At 43.9% G+C, this 19,726-nt stretch overlaps 1 protein-coding gene across 1 annotated transcript in view; it reads left to right on the top strand.

Moving 5' to 3' along the window:
* LOC126215203 (uncharacterized) overlaps window positions 1-19,726 on the top strand; it is a 171,675-nt gene that overhangs the window by 137,987 nt on the left and 13,962 nt on the right. Inside the window, exon 4 of the mRNA XM_049941867.1 lies at window positions 2,009-2,226. Within this exon, the coding sequence (XP_049797824.1) occupies window positions 2,009-2,226 (218 nt within the window). The remainder of the gene's footprint in view (window positions 1-2,008; window positions 2,227-19,726) is intronic.

The following is a 19,726-nucleotide window of genomic DNA, read 5'->3' as shown; positions in this document are numbered from 1 at the left end:
ACTTCAAACACTTTGTTACAGGAAATGCTCAAAATGTCCTCCGTTAGCGAGGATACATGCATCCACCCTCTGTGACATGGAATGCCTCATGCGCTGATGCAGCCCTTGAGAATGGTGTATTGTATCACAGCCGTCCACAATACGAGCACGAAGAGTCTCTACATTTGGTACCGAGGTTGCGTAGACAAGAGCTTTCAAATGCCCTCATAAATGAAAGTCAAGAGGGTTGAGGTCCGGAGAGCGTGGAGGCCATGAAATTGGCCCGCCTCTACCAATCCATCGGTCACCGAATCTGTTGTTGAGAAGCGTACGAACACTTCGACTGAAATGTGCAGGAGCTCCATCGTGCATGAACCACATGTTGTGTCGTACTTGTAGAGGCACATGTTCTAGCAGTGCAGGTTGAGTATCCCGTGTGAAATCATGATAACGTGCTCCATTGAGCGTAGGTGGAAGAACATGGGGCCCAAACAAGACATCACCAACAATGCCTGTCCAAACGTTCACAGAAAATCTGTGTTGATGACGTGATTGCACAATTGTGTGCAGATTCTCGTCAGCCCACACATGTTGATTGTGAAAATTTACAATTTGATCACGTAGGAATGAGGCCTCATCCGTAAAAAGAACATTTGTACTGAAATGAGTATTGACACATTGTTGGGTGAACCATTGGCAGAAGTGTACCAGTGGAGGCCAATCAGCTGCTGATAGTGCCTGCACACGCTGTACATGGTACGGAAACAACTGGTTCTCCCGTAGCACTCTTCATACAGTGACGTGGTCAACGTTACCTTGTACAGCAGCAACTTCTCTGACGCTGACATTAGGGTTATCGTCAACTGCACGAAGAATTGACTCGTCCATTGCAGGTGTTCTCGTCGTTCTAGGTCTTCCCCAGTCGCGAGTCATAGGCTGGAATGTTCCGTGCTCCCTAAGACGCCGCTCAATTGCTTCGAACGTCTTTCTGTCGGGACACCTTCGTTCTGGAAATCTGTCTCGATACAAACGTACCGTGTCGCGGCTATTGCCCCGTGCTGATCCATACATCAAATGGGCATCTGCCAACTCCACACTGACTGCAAAACCACGTTCGTGATGAACACTAACCTGTTGAAGCTACGTACTGATGTGCTTGATTCTGGTACTGTAGAGCAATGAGTCGCATGTCAACACAAGCACCGAAGTCAACATTACCTTCCTTCTATTGGGCCAACTGGCGGTGAATCGAGGAAGTACAGTACATACTGACGAAACTAAAATGAGCTCTAACATGGAAAGTAAGCGTTTCCGGCCACGTGTCCACATAACTTACTTCCTTTATTTGTGTGCGAGGAATGTTTCCTGAAAGTTTGGAAGTACCTTTTTGTGACACCCTGTATATACAGTTGGCCATTGTGGGCTGAAGCTGGTTAAGACTGTGTCACTGATTGTGTTAAAAATAAACAAAAAATTCATAATAAGTCAATGACAAATCTCCAAAATGTCCTTTTTCTCCAGAGCTAGCTGATATGTTGGAGGAATATTTGCTCGCTCTCAGATCAGATGATTGTAATTTACGATGATGATGGAATATAAACAAATGAAATACCATTTGTGCTACAGCTGGGACTTAGGTCCCCTTGTTTACTAGGCAGGAATACCAACCACTACACCACCATACCACTGTGGGTGACATTGCTGCATACAGGACCCATTTCCGATGCCCTCCCCAGCACAAACTTCAATTATTTTCTCCTTCTTAGAGCATCAATTTTAGTAGGGAGGGCAATCGACGTGCAGTAGTGTTAAGTCTAGTGCTGTGGTGTTGCAATGGTGGCGTTCCTGCTTAGTGATTAAGTGGACCCGGGTTCAAGTCCTGGCTGTGGGAAATATTTCATTTCTTCAGATTCCATCATTATCATAGACAAAGACAAATGTCTTGATGACAATTTCATTATAAGGTTGTAATTCATTGATCGTGATTGTTTGGCGCTAATGTTTTACTGCTGTGTCTGTATGCGAGCAGAGTACTACTGGACGAAGACGAGGCTGGCCCACACAGAGCCTTCGGTGATGGTCAGCGACGGCTTCTACGCCGGGCGCGTGGTCGCTGGCAGGGACACCCTGCCCGCCATCTTGGAGACCAAGAAGCAGGTGGACCCTCGCTCTGGAGTCCTGCTGGAACACTTCGTCGCGGCGCACTTCTTCTACAAGAGCCAGGCCGGCTCCAGCGAGGACTTCGAGGTATCGCGCCTACCCTCCCTTCCAGTCACTGCACCGTGTGAGGGGGGACAGTTTTAGTGGGAATGGACTCACTTCCTACTTCTACCTCTTCATCTACATCTAGAGTACACTATCGGATCAAAAGTATCCGGACATCCCTGTGTAATGTGGAACTGGCCACTAGATGTCACGAGAGGCAAATCGCCTCTTATGGTTGGTTGCAGTCATCAGCGCCCGTTCAAAGTCCCAATTCTTACACAGGCCAATTTTTACATCATCTTGAAAGACCTGAGTCGAAACAAGGCCCCGGCAGGAGACAACAATCCATTAGAACTACTGATGGCCTTGGGAGAGCCAGTCCTGACAAAACTCTACCATCTGGTGAGCAAGATGTATGAGACAGGCGAAATACCCTCAGACTTGTAGAAGAACATAATAATTCCAATCCCAAAGAAGGCAGGTGTTGACAGATGTGAAAATTGCCGAACTATGAGTTTGGTAAGTCACAGCTGCAAAATACTAACGCGAATTCTTTACAGACGAATGGAAAAACTAGTAGAAGCCGACCTCGGGGAAGATCAGTTTGGATTCCGTAGAAATATTGGAACACGTTTGGCAATACTGACCTTACGACTTATCTTAGAAGAAAATTAATGAAAGGCAAACCTACGTTTCTAGCATTTGTAGACTTAGAAAAAGCTTTTTACAATTTTGACTGGAAACTCTCTTTCAAATTCTAAAGGTGGCAGGGGTAAAATACAGGGAGGTATTGAATAGGATTGGAGAGAAGAGGAGTTTGTGGCACAACTTGACGAGAAGAAGGGACCGGTTGGTAGGACATGTTCTGAGGCATCAAGGGATCACAAATTTAGTATTGGAGGGCAGCGTGGAGGGTAAAAATCGTAGAGGGAGACCAAGAGATGAATACCCTAAGCAGATTCAGAAGGATGTAGGTTGCAGTAGGTACTGAGAGATGAAGAAACTTTCACAGGATAGGGTTGCATGGAGAGCTGCATCAAACCAGTCTCAGGACTGAAGACCAAAACAACAACAACAACTGAAGAAACTTTTTCTCACCAGCATTCTCTTCCTGCTGCTGTAATTACAGCAATTAAACCTATTTTCAGAGACTTGGCTCATCCTGATCTTCTAAGGAAATGTCTGCATGGGCAGACACAGATCCCAAATTAATGTTTCAACATCATAATTTGGAACCGCGTTCCTAAAACTATATATGTAGGCATGCATACTATGAAACTAGGAGTTCATGATGCTGTTATTACATTCAGTTGCGGTAATATTGGAATGTGTTGGGAACTGAAAAAGCTGGGAATTAATCCCGATGAAAATATGATGACTGGGCTGCAACATTGCTATAAAATGAGGATAGCCGATGCAGACAGGGCTGCATCTAATATGTCCAAGGAAGCAAAACAAACATCCAGGAATGTGAAAAAGAAGCTGGAAGACCAGCTAGAGGCCAAAGAAGGGACATCATATGTACCAGGACAGTTTTAACTAACTGTAAGTAACAAATTTCAGAAGTTTTTTTTTAAACTCAATTTCCCGCAAACATAATTTTCAGTACATATGCCCCAAAATATCAGAAACTATCATAGATAAATGAATGAAATTTTCAGAGACTCTGCATAACATAAAAAGCCACATCTGATACTACATTCATTAATATTCCCCCATTAGGAAATTGACAAAAAAATATTTTCTGCAGAAAAAACTTAATATTTTTTGTTAATAAATTTTAATAAATACTTCTTAAAAACTATAAAATGGATAAAGTAGATGTGGTGTCACCGCTAGACACCACACTTGCTAGGTGGTAACTTAAATCGGCCGCGGTCCTGTAGTACATGTCGGACCCGCGTGTCGCCACTGTGTATTCGCAAACGTAGCGCCACCACAGGGCAGGTCACAAGACACGGACTTGACCTCGCCCCAGTTGTACGGACGACATAGCTTGCGACTAGACCTACCAAGTATTCCTCTCATTTGCCGAGAGACAGATTAAATAGCCTTCAGCTAGTCCATCGCTACTACCTAGCAAGGCGCCATGTGTATCATTGCTAATTGCTTACTACTATGCAAGAGATGTATTTCAACAAGAACAAGACTACATTAAAGTTAAGTATATTAAAATCTCTCTTCTTTTCTTTATAGTTTTCATCCAGTCTCCTGTTTCAGAATTTACGCCCGTCTGCGTTAGTTTCGCGTGCACCTAGCCACTCATTGTGTCGAGACCTTAGGGAATCGACACAACAGTAGATTTTAGTACAGTTGACTCTATTAGCATCATGTAACATACAGTAAAAATATTAAGGTCGTGCATCGAATAGTTTTTTTCAGAAATGGGTCAAATACTTGCCTAAATTAACGTGGGTTAGATAGGCAGGGTGTGGTCCCCTTAAAGACTTTGGGATTATTACACTAACTATCCGTTTAATCTTTGCTTCTTGACCATGAAAAAATCGATCTCTACTGAACTATGATACGCATAGTCGCAATAGCAGAGAAATAATTGTAATGAAGACTTTGCCCTCTGACGAGTATTCAGAAAGGAGTTACATAAGCTGCTGGAAATATACTCAACAAGCTGCCTCTTAACACAAAGCATGAAACTGGAAATCCCTACCGGTTCAAAAGCAAATTAAAAACATACCAAATGACTACTATTTCTACAAATTATCTGAGTGTGTAGACTGATGGACTGAAAATTTTGTGGTCTCAGTGAGATCGTTTAGTTATTAAACTTAATACTGAAACAAAATTACTTTCAGTTCAATGGAACGCAGAATCGCTGGCTTAGAAGCGAAAGTTTTTGAAAAATAATTTAGAAGTGAAATTCTTTCGTGCTGGAAACAGAATAACCACAAAAATCGTGTACTACTATAGATACTTTGATGACACGCTGATGTTAATGGATGGAAATAACGAAGACACCCAACCAATGCATGATGCTCTCAACAATTTGCACCCCAAAATAAAATTCAGTATAGAATTACGAAATACCAAAACAATAAATTACCTGGATTTGACCATAGAAAACATCTATTATGCATAGAAATTTGCGATTTATCTGAAACCTACCACAACAGGAAACAAAAGTAAAGCACATTCCTGTCACACAAAATCTAAAATGAACGTATATTTTGATGCTATCACGATTAATTAATTTGCTTTTGGAGCGCGACATCATACAAAAAGAATTACAAATTCTAAAACACTTTGCAGAACGAAATAGTTTTGATCCTAAAATTGTCGCATAACTTTATGATACCCGCACTAAGCCTATACTATACAGCTTAGAAGAGAATCACCAACAAAACAACATACATGCTACGCATCTACCTCACACAATTAACGCAGTACTGAATCAAACTAAAATAAAATTTGCATAGAGACACTACTCAATTTTCGAATACTACTATGCTCCGGACAAACAAAGCCAAACCAACATTCAAATCCAGGCATATATAAAATTTATTGTAAAGTGTGTGAAAAATTCTGTAAATGTCAAACTGGACGGATTTTAATATTTGATGCCGAGAACACATTAGAGAGAGCGACATTAAACCATCAACTTTCTCCCGTGATTTGACATCAGTGAGATATACAACGGTCGAGATTTTACACACTGCACAAAAATGACCACTAATGAGTATTCTTAAAGAAATCGAGATATATTCACACACCCACAAAATCACCCCCAAGAAATTCTAAATGACAGATCGATTTGAAACACAAACATTACATACAAAATATTAATTAAATTATTCTCTCAAACAAGAGATCAGTAAAAACAGGAATCCAGAGATCACGTTACTTCTTTTTATTTCTCTTCTTGTTCTTCTTCTTGTTCTTTTCCTTCTTCTTGCCTTCTTCTTGCAAACTGACTACGTCTGGCGCCGTTTATCCCCATCCTGTCGCCGTCTTCTTCTGACTTTCCTGAACGTTGATAATCTTTGCTTCCACTGCATCCTCCACATCATTTTGCCATTTGCATCGTGGGCCATTTTGTTATTCAGGTACCCTCTCTTAATTCATCCTAGTCACAGCGCCGAACCGCATCCGCTGCTGTTGTCGGATGTCGTCACAGATACCACTATTCATTTTCATCCTTTATCGGATAACATCCTTATCCTGTCTTGTAGTAAAGCCTGAGCTTCGTATTGCATCTCACTGGCAAGTAGTTTATTCTTACTTCTTTTGCTAACATCCCAGACCTCTGCTCCATACAACACTACACTCTCTTCTTCTAATCTTTTTCCTCAACAGAACAGAGTCCATTGTCCTTGTTACAGTTCGTCGTTTATTAATCCTGCTAGTGATTTTGTCATTGCTTGTGCCCTGTTTATTAAATAATACCTGGAGATATTTTGCCCTTTCTACACCTACAATTATTTCTCCATCTACCTCCAAAGTATTTACTTTCATCTACATCTACATTTATACTCCGCAAGCCACCCAACGGTGTGTGGCGGAGAGCACTTTACGTGCCACTGTCGTTACCTCCCTTTTCTGTTCCAGTCGCGTATGGTTCGCGGGAAGAACGACTGCCGGAAAGCCTCCGTGCGCGCTCGAATCTCTCTAATTTTACATTCGTGATCTCCTCTGGAGGTATAAGTAGGGGGAAGCAATATATTCGATACCTCATCCAGAAACGCACCCTCTCGAAACCTGGACAGCAAGCTACACCGCGATGCAGAGCGCCTCTCTTGCAGAGTCTGCCACTCGAGTTTGCTAAACATCTCCGTAACGCTACACACTTAACAAATAACCCTGTGACGAAACGCGCCGCTCTTCATTGGATCTTCTCTATCTCCTCCGTCAACCCGATCTGGTACGGATCCCACACTGATGAGCAATACTCAAGTAGAGGTCGAACGAGTATTTTGTAAGCCACCTCCATTGTTGATGGACTACATTTTCTAAGGACTCTCCCAATGACTCTCAACCTGGCACCCGCCTTACCAACAATTAATTTTATATGATCGTTCCGTACACGTACTCCCAGATAATTTACAGAAGTAACTGCTACCAGTGTTTGTTCCGCTACCATATAATCATACAATAAAAGATCCTTCTTTCTATGTATTCTCAATAGTTACATTTGTCCATGTTAAGGGTCAGTTGCCACTCCCTGCACCAAAAGCCTATCTGCTGCAGATCTTCCTGCATTTCGGTGCAATTTTCTAATGCTGCAACTTCTCTGTATACTACAGCATCATCCGCGAAAAGCCGCATGGAACGTCCGACACTATCTACTAGGTCATTTATATATATACAGGGTTATTACAAATGATTGAAGCGATTTCACAGCTCTACAATAACTTTATTATTTGAGATATTTTCACAATGCTTTGCACACACATACAATAACTCAAAAAGTTTTTTTAGGCATTCACAAATGTTCGATATGTGCCCCTTTAGTGATTCGGCAGACATCAAGCTGATAATCAAGTTCCTCCACGCTTGGCGCAGCATGTCCCCATCAATGAGTTCGAAAGCATCGTTGATGCGAGCTCGCAGTTCTGGCACATTTGTTGCTAGAGGAGGTTTAAACACTGAATCTTTCACATAACCCCACAGAAAGAAATCGAATGGGGTTAAGTCGGGAGAGCGTGGAGGCCATGACATGAATTGTTGATCATAACCTCCACCACGAACGATCCATCGGTTTTCCAATCTCCTGTTTAAGAAATGCTTCTGCTTTAGCCTTTTCCGTAAGATTTTCCATACCGTCGGCTGTGGTACGTTTAGCTCCCTGCTTGCTTTATTCGTCGACTTCCGCAGGCTACGCGTGAAACTTGCCTGCACGCGTTCAACCGTTTCTTCACTCACTGCAGGCCGACCCGTTGATTTCCCCTTACAGAGGCATCCAGAAGCTTTAAACTGCGAATGGAGTTAGCAGTTGGTGGATCTTTGTTGAACTTTGTCCTGAAGTGTCGTTGCACTGTTATGACTGACTGATGTGAGTGCATTTCAAGCACGACATACGCTTGCTCGGCTCCTGTCGCCATTTTGTCTCACTGCGCTCTCGAGCGCTCTGGCGGCAGAAACTTGAAGTGCGGCTTCAGCCGAACAAAACTTTATGAGTTTTTCTACGTATTTGTAGTGTGTCGTGACCATATGTCAATGAATGGAGCTACAGTGAATTTATGAAATCGCTTCAATGATTTGTAATAGCCCTGTATTGTGAAAAGCAATGGTCCCATAACACTCCCCTGTGACACGGCGGAGGTTACTTTAACGGCTGTAGACGTCTCTCCATTAAGAACAACAAGCTGTGTTCTATTTGGTAAAAACTCTTCAATCCAGCCAAACAGCTGGTCTGATATTCCGTAGGCTCTTACTTTGATTATCGGGTGATAGTGCGGAACTGTATCGAACGCCTTCCGGAAGTCAAGGAAAATAGCATCTACCTGGGGGCCTGTATCTAATATTTTCTGGGTCCCATGAACAAATAAAGCGAGTTGGGTCTCACACGATCGCTGTTTCCGGAATCCATGTTGATTCCTACAGAGTAGATTATAACATGCTGAGAAAATTTATGTGAAATGTACTCCAGATTTTCTCTCACTTGTTATGCCACTAATGCTGTTGAGTCGGGAGGTCGCTAAAAGGAGCCAATTATTAACCTAGCTCGGTTGTTTTTTTCCGTTCCAAAAGCCTGGTACCCACAGTTCTTCATGTTCATCTTGTGACCAACCTTATTGTATTGTTTTTTAAGCTTTGTTTCCAGGTAGCTCGAAGCGTCTTCATCTTCTCATAGTACAGTCTGATCATCTGTAAAATACGTGCTAAATATCTTGCTGTCCTCTACTGTCGCTATCATAACATGTCTTTTTCTATGCCAAATTTGCAGGATTGCTGCTAGATGCAGAAGGATTGCTGCTAGATACAGAAGGTCGGTGACGACCCACATCTCTGGCGGAGACTCTTGTTCACCTCGAATTATTCTGTCCTACTATTCCCAATCTTTACTCTCGCTTTGTTATTTTCACATAACAGCCTTTAGAAATCTTTGATCTACCTCTGTCCCTTACAACTTTTTTCCACAGTTTGTTGGTGGGTACATTATCAAATACTTTCTCTGCGTCAACCAATGCAACATGGCTCTCTAGTCAATGTTTGTGCGTATTCCACATATTAGTTTCATGGGGAGATGTTGTCCATTACCGATCCTCCTACGCCGAATCCTGCTTGCTCTTCTAGCTGCTTGTGATTTGTTCGTTTCTCTGCCAGATATTACCATACCTTCGAGTAGAATCTTATAACGAAAGGGATCACTGCCAATCCCCTATGGCTCATTACGTCACCCTTTCTTATGCACTGCTCTTATGTAACATCTTTTCCATTCTGATGGAACAGCTCCATTTGATGCTATTTCGGATATCCTCCTTAGTGTCTCCAACAATTTCGGTGGAGTGGACCGATCATCACTATCTCTGGATTGCCTTCTTCATTTTACAGTTCCTCATAACCTTGTTGAAGAAATTTTATGTATACATAACTTTTCTTATGGCGTCTTCACCTCACAACTATATGAAAATTCAGTCCGATGTTCCTGGAATAAATCCTTAAAATGCTGTAACTTGTCACTAGATGACACTCGTACTGAACAGATTGTTTTCCATGCCTCAGCACTACGAGCGCAACCAGTCATCCTTTCTACATATTCACATCTTTTTTCCCACGCCTCGTTTTTCCATTTTAACACTCCTCTTTTTAGTTCTGTATTTAATATAGTAATCTATTCTCTCACATTCATTCATATTCACGAACGTCAAATAAGCTTCTTTTTACCTTTCAATCATCTCCGCTATTTCTGCATCCCACCAAACTGGTTTCATCTTCCCATACTCTCCAAGACCTTCTTTCGCTGTTCCATCTACGGCCTTCTTTATGTGCTCATATTCCTCTTCTACTGCACTCTCCAGTTTGATTCCTACTCGCTATTATTTTCCCTTAAACTTGAAACATCCCCTTGGAAAAATTTTATAAATGACAGTGCGTGGAAACCTCTACGTTATTTGATTTTCAAACAGCTGAGCAAAACGGAACGTACTCGGACATTCACTACACTGACACACAATATTTTTAGCGCAACGCAATCTGACTTTCAATAATCCCTACAAATGAATGGCCCTTACTAACAATAACCTATACCTTTCATGAATCACTTACCTCACAAAAATCTCCGTTATTCGAACTACTGCAATACAGTGAGCGCCAATACTGCCAGCTAAATAAAAGATTCTATCTACTGAAGGCACTACTGATCGGCATAGTTAGCAAATGAAAAATTTTGACACAGAACAAACAATGTATTTACCTTAATAATATTCATATATATACACTCCTGAAAATTGAAATAAGAACACCGTGAATTCATTGTCCCAGGAAGGGGACACTGTATTGACACATTCCTGGGGTCAGATACATCACATGATCACACTGACAGAACCACAGGCACATAGACACAGGCAACAGAGCATGCACAATGTCGGCACTAGTACAGTGTATATCCACCTTTCGCAGCAATGCAGGCTGCTATTCTCCCATGGAGACGATCGTAGAGATGCTGGTTGTAGTCCTGTGGAACGGCTTGCCATGCCATTTCCACCTGGCGCCTCAGTTGGACCAGCGTTCGTGGTGCACGTGCACACCGCGTGACACGACGCTTCATCCAGTCCCAAACATGCTCAATGGGGGACAGATCCGGAGATCTTGCTGGCCAGGGTAGTTGACTTACACCTTCTAGAGCACGTTGGGTGGCACGGGATACATGCGGACGTGCATTGTCCTGTTGGAACAGCAAGTTCCCTTGCCGGTCTAGGAATGGTAGAACGATGGGTTCGATGACGGTTTGGATTTGCCGTGCACTATTCGTTGTCCCCTCGACGATCACCAGTGGTGTACGGCCAGTGTAGGAGATCGCTCCCCACACCATGATGCCGGGTGTTGGCCCTGTGTGCCTCGGTCGTATGCAGTCCTGATTGTGGCGCTCACCTGCACGGCGCCAAACACGCATACGACCATCATTGGCACCAAGGCAGAAGCGACCCTCATCGCTGAAGACGACACGTCTCCATTCGTCCCTCCATTCACGCCTGTCGCGACACCACTGGAGGCGGGCTGCACGATGTTGGGGCGTGAGCGGAAGACGGCCTAACGGTGTGCGGGACCGTAGCCCAGCTTCATGGAGACTGTTGCGAATGGTCCTCGCCGATACCCCAGGAGCAACAGTGTCCCTAATTTGCTGGGAAGTGGCGGTGCGGTCCCCTACGGCACTGCGTAGGATCCTACGGTCTTGGCGTGCATCCGTGCGTCGCTGCGGTCCGGTCCCAGGTCGACGGGCACGTGCACCTTCCGCCGACCACTGGCGACAACATCGATGTACTGTGGAGACCTCACGCCCCACGTGTTGAGCAATTCGGCGGTACGTCCACCCGGCCTCCCGCATGCCCACTATACGCCCTCGCTCAAAGTCCGTCAACTGCACATACGGTTCACGTCCACGCTGTCGCGGCATGCTACCAGTGTTAAAGACTGCGATGGAGCTCCGTATGCCACGGCAAACTGGCTGACACTGACGGCGGCGGTGCACAAATGCTGCGCAGCTAGCGCCATTCGACGGCCAACACCGCGGTTCCTGGTGTGTCCGCTGTGCCGTGCGTGTGATCATTGCTTGTACAGCCCTCTCGCAGTGTCCGGAGCAAGTATGGTGGGTCTGACACACCGGTGTCAATGTGTTCTTTTTTCCATTTCCAGGAGTACATATATGTTTATATATATATATACATACACACACACACACACACACACACACACACACACACACACACACACACACATATATATATATATATATATATATATATATATATATATATATATATATATATCAGTTCATGATATACAGTATTACAAATTTACTCTTTCTGATGGACACACGTCCAGATCGTCCACTCTCAAAATTCTGCCATCTCTCTCCCCACACATCCACCACTGCTGGCGGCTCACCTCCAACTGTACAACGCTACGCGCTGTTCACATCCAACTGCCCAACACTACAATAGCGAATATTCCAACAATGCCAACCTGCCACAGACAGCACACAGCACAGCCAGTGATTTTCATACAGAGCGCTGCGTGGCGTTACCAACATAAAAACCTAAAGAGCCTACTTACAAACTGTCCAAATTATACCTTAGGGTAGGCAAGTCAGTATGCTACGTACTCTTCTGTTCGCCGCTACTCCAGAAAGTGTGGGGAATTCAAATTTCACATTCTGCCAGATTATGGCCACTTACAGAATGTGCTCCTCCTATTGTGATATAGTGAATTTTTAAATTGGCCTTTTGCCTCTAGATTAGATGATCAATAATTGATTACAACCCTATTGTATTATTATACCATTTAAATTTATGTGCTTCCTTGTGGGAAAAAAATGTATTTTCTACTCATAATTCATGCTGCTCCACAAAACTTTCCCTGTTCTTATTCCTTACATACTCCCAAACATCCCAATATCCTTAGTATCCCTCTCTTTCCCTACTCGGCTATTAAAATTTCCTGCCAGTATCAGTTCATGTCCACTTGGAATGGCTTCTACGGACTCTACCAGCATGTGTACTACGAAATTAAAAATAAGCTCTGGAAAGAATGTTGTTGTTGTGGTCTTCAGTCCAGAGACTGATTTGATGCAGCTCTCCATGCTACTCTATCATGTGCAAGCTTCTTCATCTCCCAGTACCTACTGCAGCCTACATCCTTCTGAATCTGCTTAGTGTATTCATCTCTTGGTCTCCCTCTACGATTTTTACCCACCACGCTGCGCTGCAATACTAAATTGGTGATCCCTTGATGCCTCAGAACATGTCCTACTCTTCTTCTACTCAAGTTGTGCCACAAACTCCTCTTCTCCCCAATTCTATTCAATACCTCCACGTTAGTTATGTGATCTACCCATATAATCTTCAGCATTCTTCTGTAGCACCACATTTCGAAAGCTTCTATTCTCTTCTTGTCTGAACTATTAATCGTCCACGTTTCACTTCCATATATGGCTACACTCCTTACAAATACTTTCAGAAACGACTTCCTGACACTTACATCGGTTCTCGATGTTAATAAATTTTTCTTCTTCAGAAACGCTTTCCTTGCCATTGCCAGTCTACGTTTTATATCCCCTCTACTTCGACCAACATCAATTATTTTGCTCCCCAAATAGCAAAACTCCTTTACTACTTTAAGTGTCCCATTTCCTAATCTAATTCCCTTAGCATCACCTGACTTAATTCGACTACATTCCATTATCCTCGTTTTGCTTTTGTTGATGTTCACCTTATACCCTCCTTTCAAGACACTGTCCATTCCGATCAACTGCTCTTCCAAGTCCTTTGCTGTCTCTGACAGAATTACAATGTCATCGGCGAACCTCAAAATTTTTATCTCTTCTCCATGGATTTTAATACCTACCCCAAATTTTTCTTTTGTTTCCTTTACTCCTTGCTCAATATACAGATTAAGGCTACAACCCTGTCTCACTCCCTTCCCAACCACTGCTTCCCTTTCATGTCCCTCGACTGTTATAACTGTCATCTGGTTTCTGTACAAATTGTAAATAGCCTTACGCTCCCTGTATTTTACACCTGCCACCTTCAGGATTTGAAAGAGAGTATTCCAGTCAATATTGTCAAAAGCTTTCTCTAAGTTTACAAATGCTAGAAACGTAGGTTTACCTTTCCTTAATTTAGCTTCTAAGATAAGTCGTAGGATCAGTATTGGCTCACGTGCCTGGAGAGCATACGTTTGAGAAAACACCATTTGGAAATAGTCACAAACCTCACGTATCACAATACCATCGGTCATAACCAATTCCTTAAAAAAGGGTAGGATGAAATCACTTATGAACGTAGAGCCACATAAACGCGAACCCTACAAGGAGTATAATACAGATAGTAAGAACAAAGGTATGACACGCAAAGTACCATATAAGGAAACAACTTCTGACCATATATCTGACTCAACTGTCAATATAGCTGTCCCGAAAAGTCATTGTAAAATAAACTTTCATAATTAGACAACTACACAAAAGAGTACTCCAACAATAGTTTAACATCTCTTATAGCTCCAATAACACCAAAGGAGCACACTTTCACAATAGTGTGACAGCAACTGAGACATCGATTGGATATAGATATCAACACTACCAGTTTTATGTAGCAAATCAAAATTCTGTAATACGTTCAATTATCTGCTTAATCTGCTTACAAATTAGAAATATTTTACAAAACTACCTATCGTTCCCAGATAACCTGAAGATGACGATGACGCCGCAATAGATCTATGGTAATAATGAATGCAGTTAAACACAGCAGCGTCTTTGGACTCATGACACAATACATAAAAAAATATTTCCTTTTCTGTGTTATTTTCGGTAGTGTTTTATCGGCCCGATGTTGTTTGAAAGCACTACCAATGCAGACGTTTATCTTAATCTTCAGGAGATCTTCTGTCAGTGACAGGAACAGGAAAAGATATTATGCTTATTCTGGCTGGCTGGAGCTGTATGCCTCACATCTGCCTGGTATTCGCAAGAACGGACAATAAGCAAAGATATGTGGTTTGCATCTGTGGGGATATTTAAAAGGGTGTTTCTACAAAATGACCCTAAAACGATTGACTGTCTCGTGGAAACTATACTTCAGAGACCGAAGGCGTCGCATTTTATAACGACTAATTTTTGAATCTGTGGAAAACCGCCTAAAAACCACATCCAGGCTGGCCGACACACCGGCCCACGTCGTTAATCAGCCGGGCAGATTCGATCCGGGGCCGGCGCGCCTACCCGAGTCCAGGAAGCAGCGCACTGTGATATGGCAGGCGTGCAGGCTTATGCGCGGACCGTACCGTCAAATCAGTGAGTTTGAAAGAGGGCGCATTATTGGGATGGGAGAACGTGATGCACCCATCAGGGAAATTGTTGATCGTGTGGGCGAACTGTTTAGGCGACTGGATTAGTGATTTCCTGTCAGGAAGGTCGCAGTTCGTAGTAATAGACGGCAAATCATCGAGTAAAAAGTGATATCGGGTGTTCCCCAGGGAAGCGTCTTGGGACCTCTGTTGTTCCTGATCTATATAAATGACCTAGGTGACAATATGAGCAGTTCTCTTAGGTTGTTCGCAGATGATGCTGTAATTTACCGTCTAGTAAGGTCATCCGAGGACCAGTATCAGTTACAAAGCGATTTAGAAAAGATTGCTGTATGGTGTGGCAGGTGGCAGTTGACGCTAAATAACGAAAAGTGTGAGGTGATCCACATGAGTTCCAAAAGAAATCCGTTGGAATTCGATTACTCGATAAATAGTACAATTCTCAAGGCTGTCAATTCAACTGAGTACCTGGGTGTAAAAACTACGAACAACTTCAGTTGGAAAGACCACATAGATAATATTGTGGGGAAGGCGAGCCAAAGGTTGCGTTTCATTGGCAGGACACTTAGAAGATGCAACAAGTCCACTAAAGAGACAACTTACACTACACTCGTTCGTCCTCTGTTAGAATATTGCTGCGCGGTGTGGGATCCTTACCAGGTGGGATTGACGGAGGACATCGAAAGGGTGCAAAAAAGGGCAGCTCGTTTTGTATTATCACGTAATAGGGGAGAGAGTGTGGCAGATATGATACGCGAGTTGGGATGGAAGTCATTAAAGCAAAGACGTTTTTCGTCGCGGCGCGATCTATTTACGAAATTTCAGTCACCAATTTTCTCTTCCAAATGCGAAACTATTTTGTTGAGCCCAACCTACATGGGTAGGAATGATCGTCAAAATAAAATAAGAGAAATCAGAGCTCGAACAGAAAGGTTTAGTTGTTCGTTTTTCCCGCGCGCTGTTCGGGAGTGGAATGGTAGTATGATTGTGGTTCGATGAACCCTCTGCCAAGCACTTAAATGTGAATTGCGGAGTAATCATGCAGATATGTAGATGTAACGGGTGTGTATAGAATGGTTAACGGAAGGCATTGAGATGGATCAGGTCGCTCCACCCAGACCACCTCCTGAGAAGATCTGCACCTCATTCGAATGCCATTGAAGGACAGATGTGCGTCCTACTCGGCTTTGGCGCAACAGTGGAACAGTGTAACACATCGTACACTATCAGGGGTGACAGTGCGCCACCATTCGTTACGGTATGGGTTACGTGCTCATCGTCCACTTCTCTGCCTACGTTTGGCGAACGTGCAGACATGCTAGAGGGCAATGACGTATGGAACAAAGTCACTGGGATCAGGAATGGCATTGGATAGTGTCTTCGGACGAATCCAGGTTCAAAATAATGACCGCATTTTCGTTCGCCGCAGGCAGGGGAGCCCCATCACAGTGACTGCATTCGCACGAGACATACAGCGCCAGTTCAGGGCCTTATGGTGTGGGGTGATTTTGGATACAATCACAAATTATAGTTGGTGTTTGTCCAGGACACTGTTCCCAGTGTGACCTACGTGAAGAGATCCTGAGATCTGTAGCCGTACCCTTTCTGCACAACACCCCAGACGCAATTTTTCAGCAAGACAATGCACAACCACATGTTCCTTCGGCTGCCCAGTTGGCCGTGCGCTCTAACGCACGGCTTTCTGGGCGGGAAGGAGCGCCGGTCACTTTCACGAATCGCTCGGCTGATTTGTGCCGAGGTGCGGTGAGCCGGCCAGTCTGTGGGTGGTTTTTAGGCGGTTTTCCATCTGCCTCGGCGAATGTGGGGCTGTTTCCCCTTATTCCGCCTCAGCTACACTATGTCGGCGATTGCTGTGCAAACGAGTTCTCCACATATGTGTACACCACCATTACTCTACCAGACAAACATAGAGGTTACACTCGTCTGGTGCGAGATGTTCCCTGGGGGAGGGGGGGGGGTCAACTGGGGGCCAAACCGCACAATAACCCTGGCTTCTTTGTGGGGCGGGGAGGGGTGAAGTGGACTGTGATAATCGTCGTGGGGTTGTGGACCACTGCAGCTGCGGCGGGGACGGAGCCTCTCCGTCGTCTCTAGGTCCCCGGATAACAAAACATAACATTACATAACATGTTCCTTCACGATTTAGAGCCTTCTTATTGGCACAGTATATCAGCCTTTTGCCGTGGCCCACCAGATCACCTGACTTGTTGCCAATCGGAAGTGTGTGGGATATCGTGAAAGGACGGGTGCTGCGCTGTGATCCAATGCCGACCACCACAGATGAACTTTGGGACCAGGTGAATGCAGCGTAGATGGCTGTACCATAGGACGCCATTCGCGCCTTGTACGCGTCGATGCCACCACGTATGGAATAATTTATCAGGGCCCATGGCAGACCTTGTGCCTACCACGCACCATGACACATGTTGGTTCAGATGGCTCTGAGCACTATGGGACTTAACATCTGAGGTCATCAGTCCCCTAGAACTTAGAACTACTTGAACCTAACTAACCTAAAGACATCAAACACATCCATGCCCGAGGCAGGATTCGAACCTGCGACCGTAGCGTTCGCGCGGTGCCAGACTGAAACGCCTAGAACTGCCCGGCCACACCGGCCGGCGACACATGCTTAACCGAGGTAACTAAAATACTAATCATTTCTGCAGAAAGTGCTAATATACACGTCCTGTGAATATGATCGTCCTGTCTCTAGACGTTCAAGGTGTTTCTCTTTAAAGTCAGTGTATATTTACCATATTTTAACAAATAACCTGATGAACTTCAGATCATTTGCAATACTCATGAATTTACAATGAAAGAGATTTTAGCTCCATTTGTTTTTAACGGTAGTGGAGAGTGCCTTACCTGAAAGACAGTGTACCTAGCAACAGACTGTGTTGCCTGGGGGGGGGGGGGGGGGGGGGGCGGTATTGAACTGTGGTGACCGATTTTGCAGTGACATGAAGGCACGTACTAGAGAACTCCATAAGTCGTTCCCGGCATTTTCTACTGTTTTTTAACATGTTGCGGCCCTGTCAGCAACTGTGATAAATTAATATGTCAAGAATCCGCTTCAGTTGCGAAATGTTACTGGTCTTTAACCAGGACAATCTTTCTTTCTTCTCTCTTTCGCTGACGCCATAGTCCCACAGCGATCGCAGGGTCGGCGTGGCTACAACGAATTTGGCAGTGTTAGTTTTAGGGGCGGCCGGATGCCCTTCCTGCCACCACCCCGTACCCCCGGGGATGGAATCGGTCTACCCCAGCTGTCTGCATCTAGTGTAAATAGTGAAATAGGGCGAACGTGTTTCAAATGTCTGCGACGCGTGTTAACTGAGGCGGAACGTGGGGACCAGCCCGGTATTCACCTAGCGGGATGTGGAAAACCGCCTAAAAACCACATTCGGGCTGGCCCTCGTTAAGCCGCCTGGCGGATTCGATCTGGAGCCGGCGCGCCTACCGGAGTCCAGGAAGGAGTGCCGTAGCGCTCTCGGTTATCGTGGCGGGTAGTCTTTAACCAGGAGAATATAGAGAAAATATTCAACGTAGCGTCCGCGGCTAACCGACCGCTTTCCACGAAGAGGGGCTGGGGCTGTTCCTCAGCTAAGTAACGTTGCTTAACATGGTACCACGGTACTTAACCTTTTTGTGTGCCTTATTCTGGCGTGTATTAGTTTATTTTATGCTTCTGAAGAAGGCTAGATTACTCTAGCTGAAACCTGGGTAAAGACCAGAAACATTTCGCAACTGAAGCGGATTTTTTACATATTTATTTCCTATTTTTTTTATTGTTGTTAGACATGAGGATGTGTCTTGTGAAGCATATATGAGAAGGAGATTAGTGTTTAACATCCCGTCGGCAACAAGGTCATTAGAGACGTGCAGCACTTGTGAATAGTTTTAGTTGTACACACCTAAGTGGTGAAGAATATATTATAGCTATTTCGAAGACATTTTCAATTCTTCACTTATCGAATTTTATGATTAGTAATATTCTATGTATTTTTATAACTGCTTACAAAATGCACTGGCTGTTAAGTCAAGTTTGTCGCTGATGCACCACATCGTATCTTAAAACAGAGATAAGTCTTGCGATACTCGCAACTGAACTGAATTTCTTTCCTGTCTAGCAACTTTGCTTGTCTTCAGAATTGAAAGTATGTGTTTGCAGTAGCTTCTATTTTAAAATGTTGTTAACCTGTAACTAGTTTTTGATAATCCTGTGCTTAGCTTCATTTGACTCATCACTAAATATTTTGTGTGATACAGTAGTAGCGTCAGAGATGGACTATTAAGTGCAGTGCTGACACGTTTTTATCGATTACAGCTCTTTTAAATGTGAAATACCTACAAATGTTTTTTTTCCAAATTTGGCAACACCTTAATTCCGGAAGAGGCTGCAGCAACAAAAACTGAATGCTATCATTCAAAAAGTCTCTCCTCAGTGCCGTATGATTGTTAGCCCCGCGTGCCGTATGATTGTTCTCCTGCCTGGGTTACTTCCCTTCAAGTGGACTCTCCCAACATTCCACTGTTTCGT

Source organism: Schistocerca nitens, chromosome 12, assembly GCF_023898315.1.
Source record: "Schistocerca nitens isolate TAMUIC-IGC-003100 chromosome 12, iqSchNite1.1, whole genome shotgun sequence".
In the NCBI taxonomy this organism is placed as follows: domain Eukaryota; kingdom Metazoa; phylum Arthropoda; class Insecta; order Orthoptera; family Acrididae; genus Schistocerca; species Schistocerca nitens.
The sequence above is the reverse complement of the archived record's forward strand: the minus strand, read 5'-3'. Positions and strand labels throughout refer to the sequence as shown.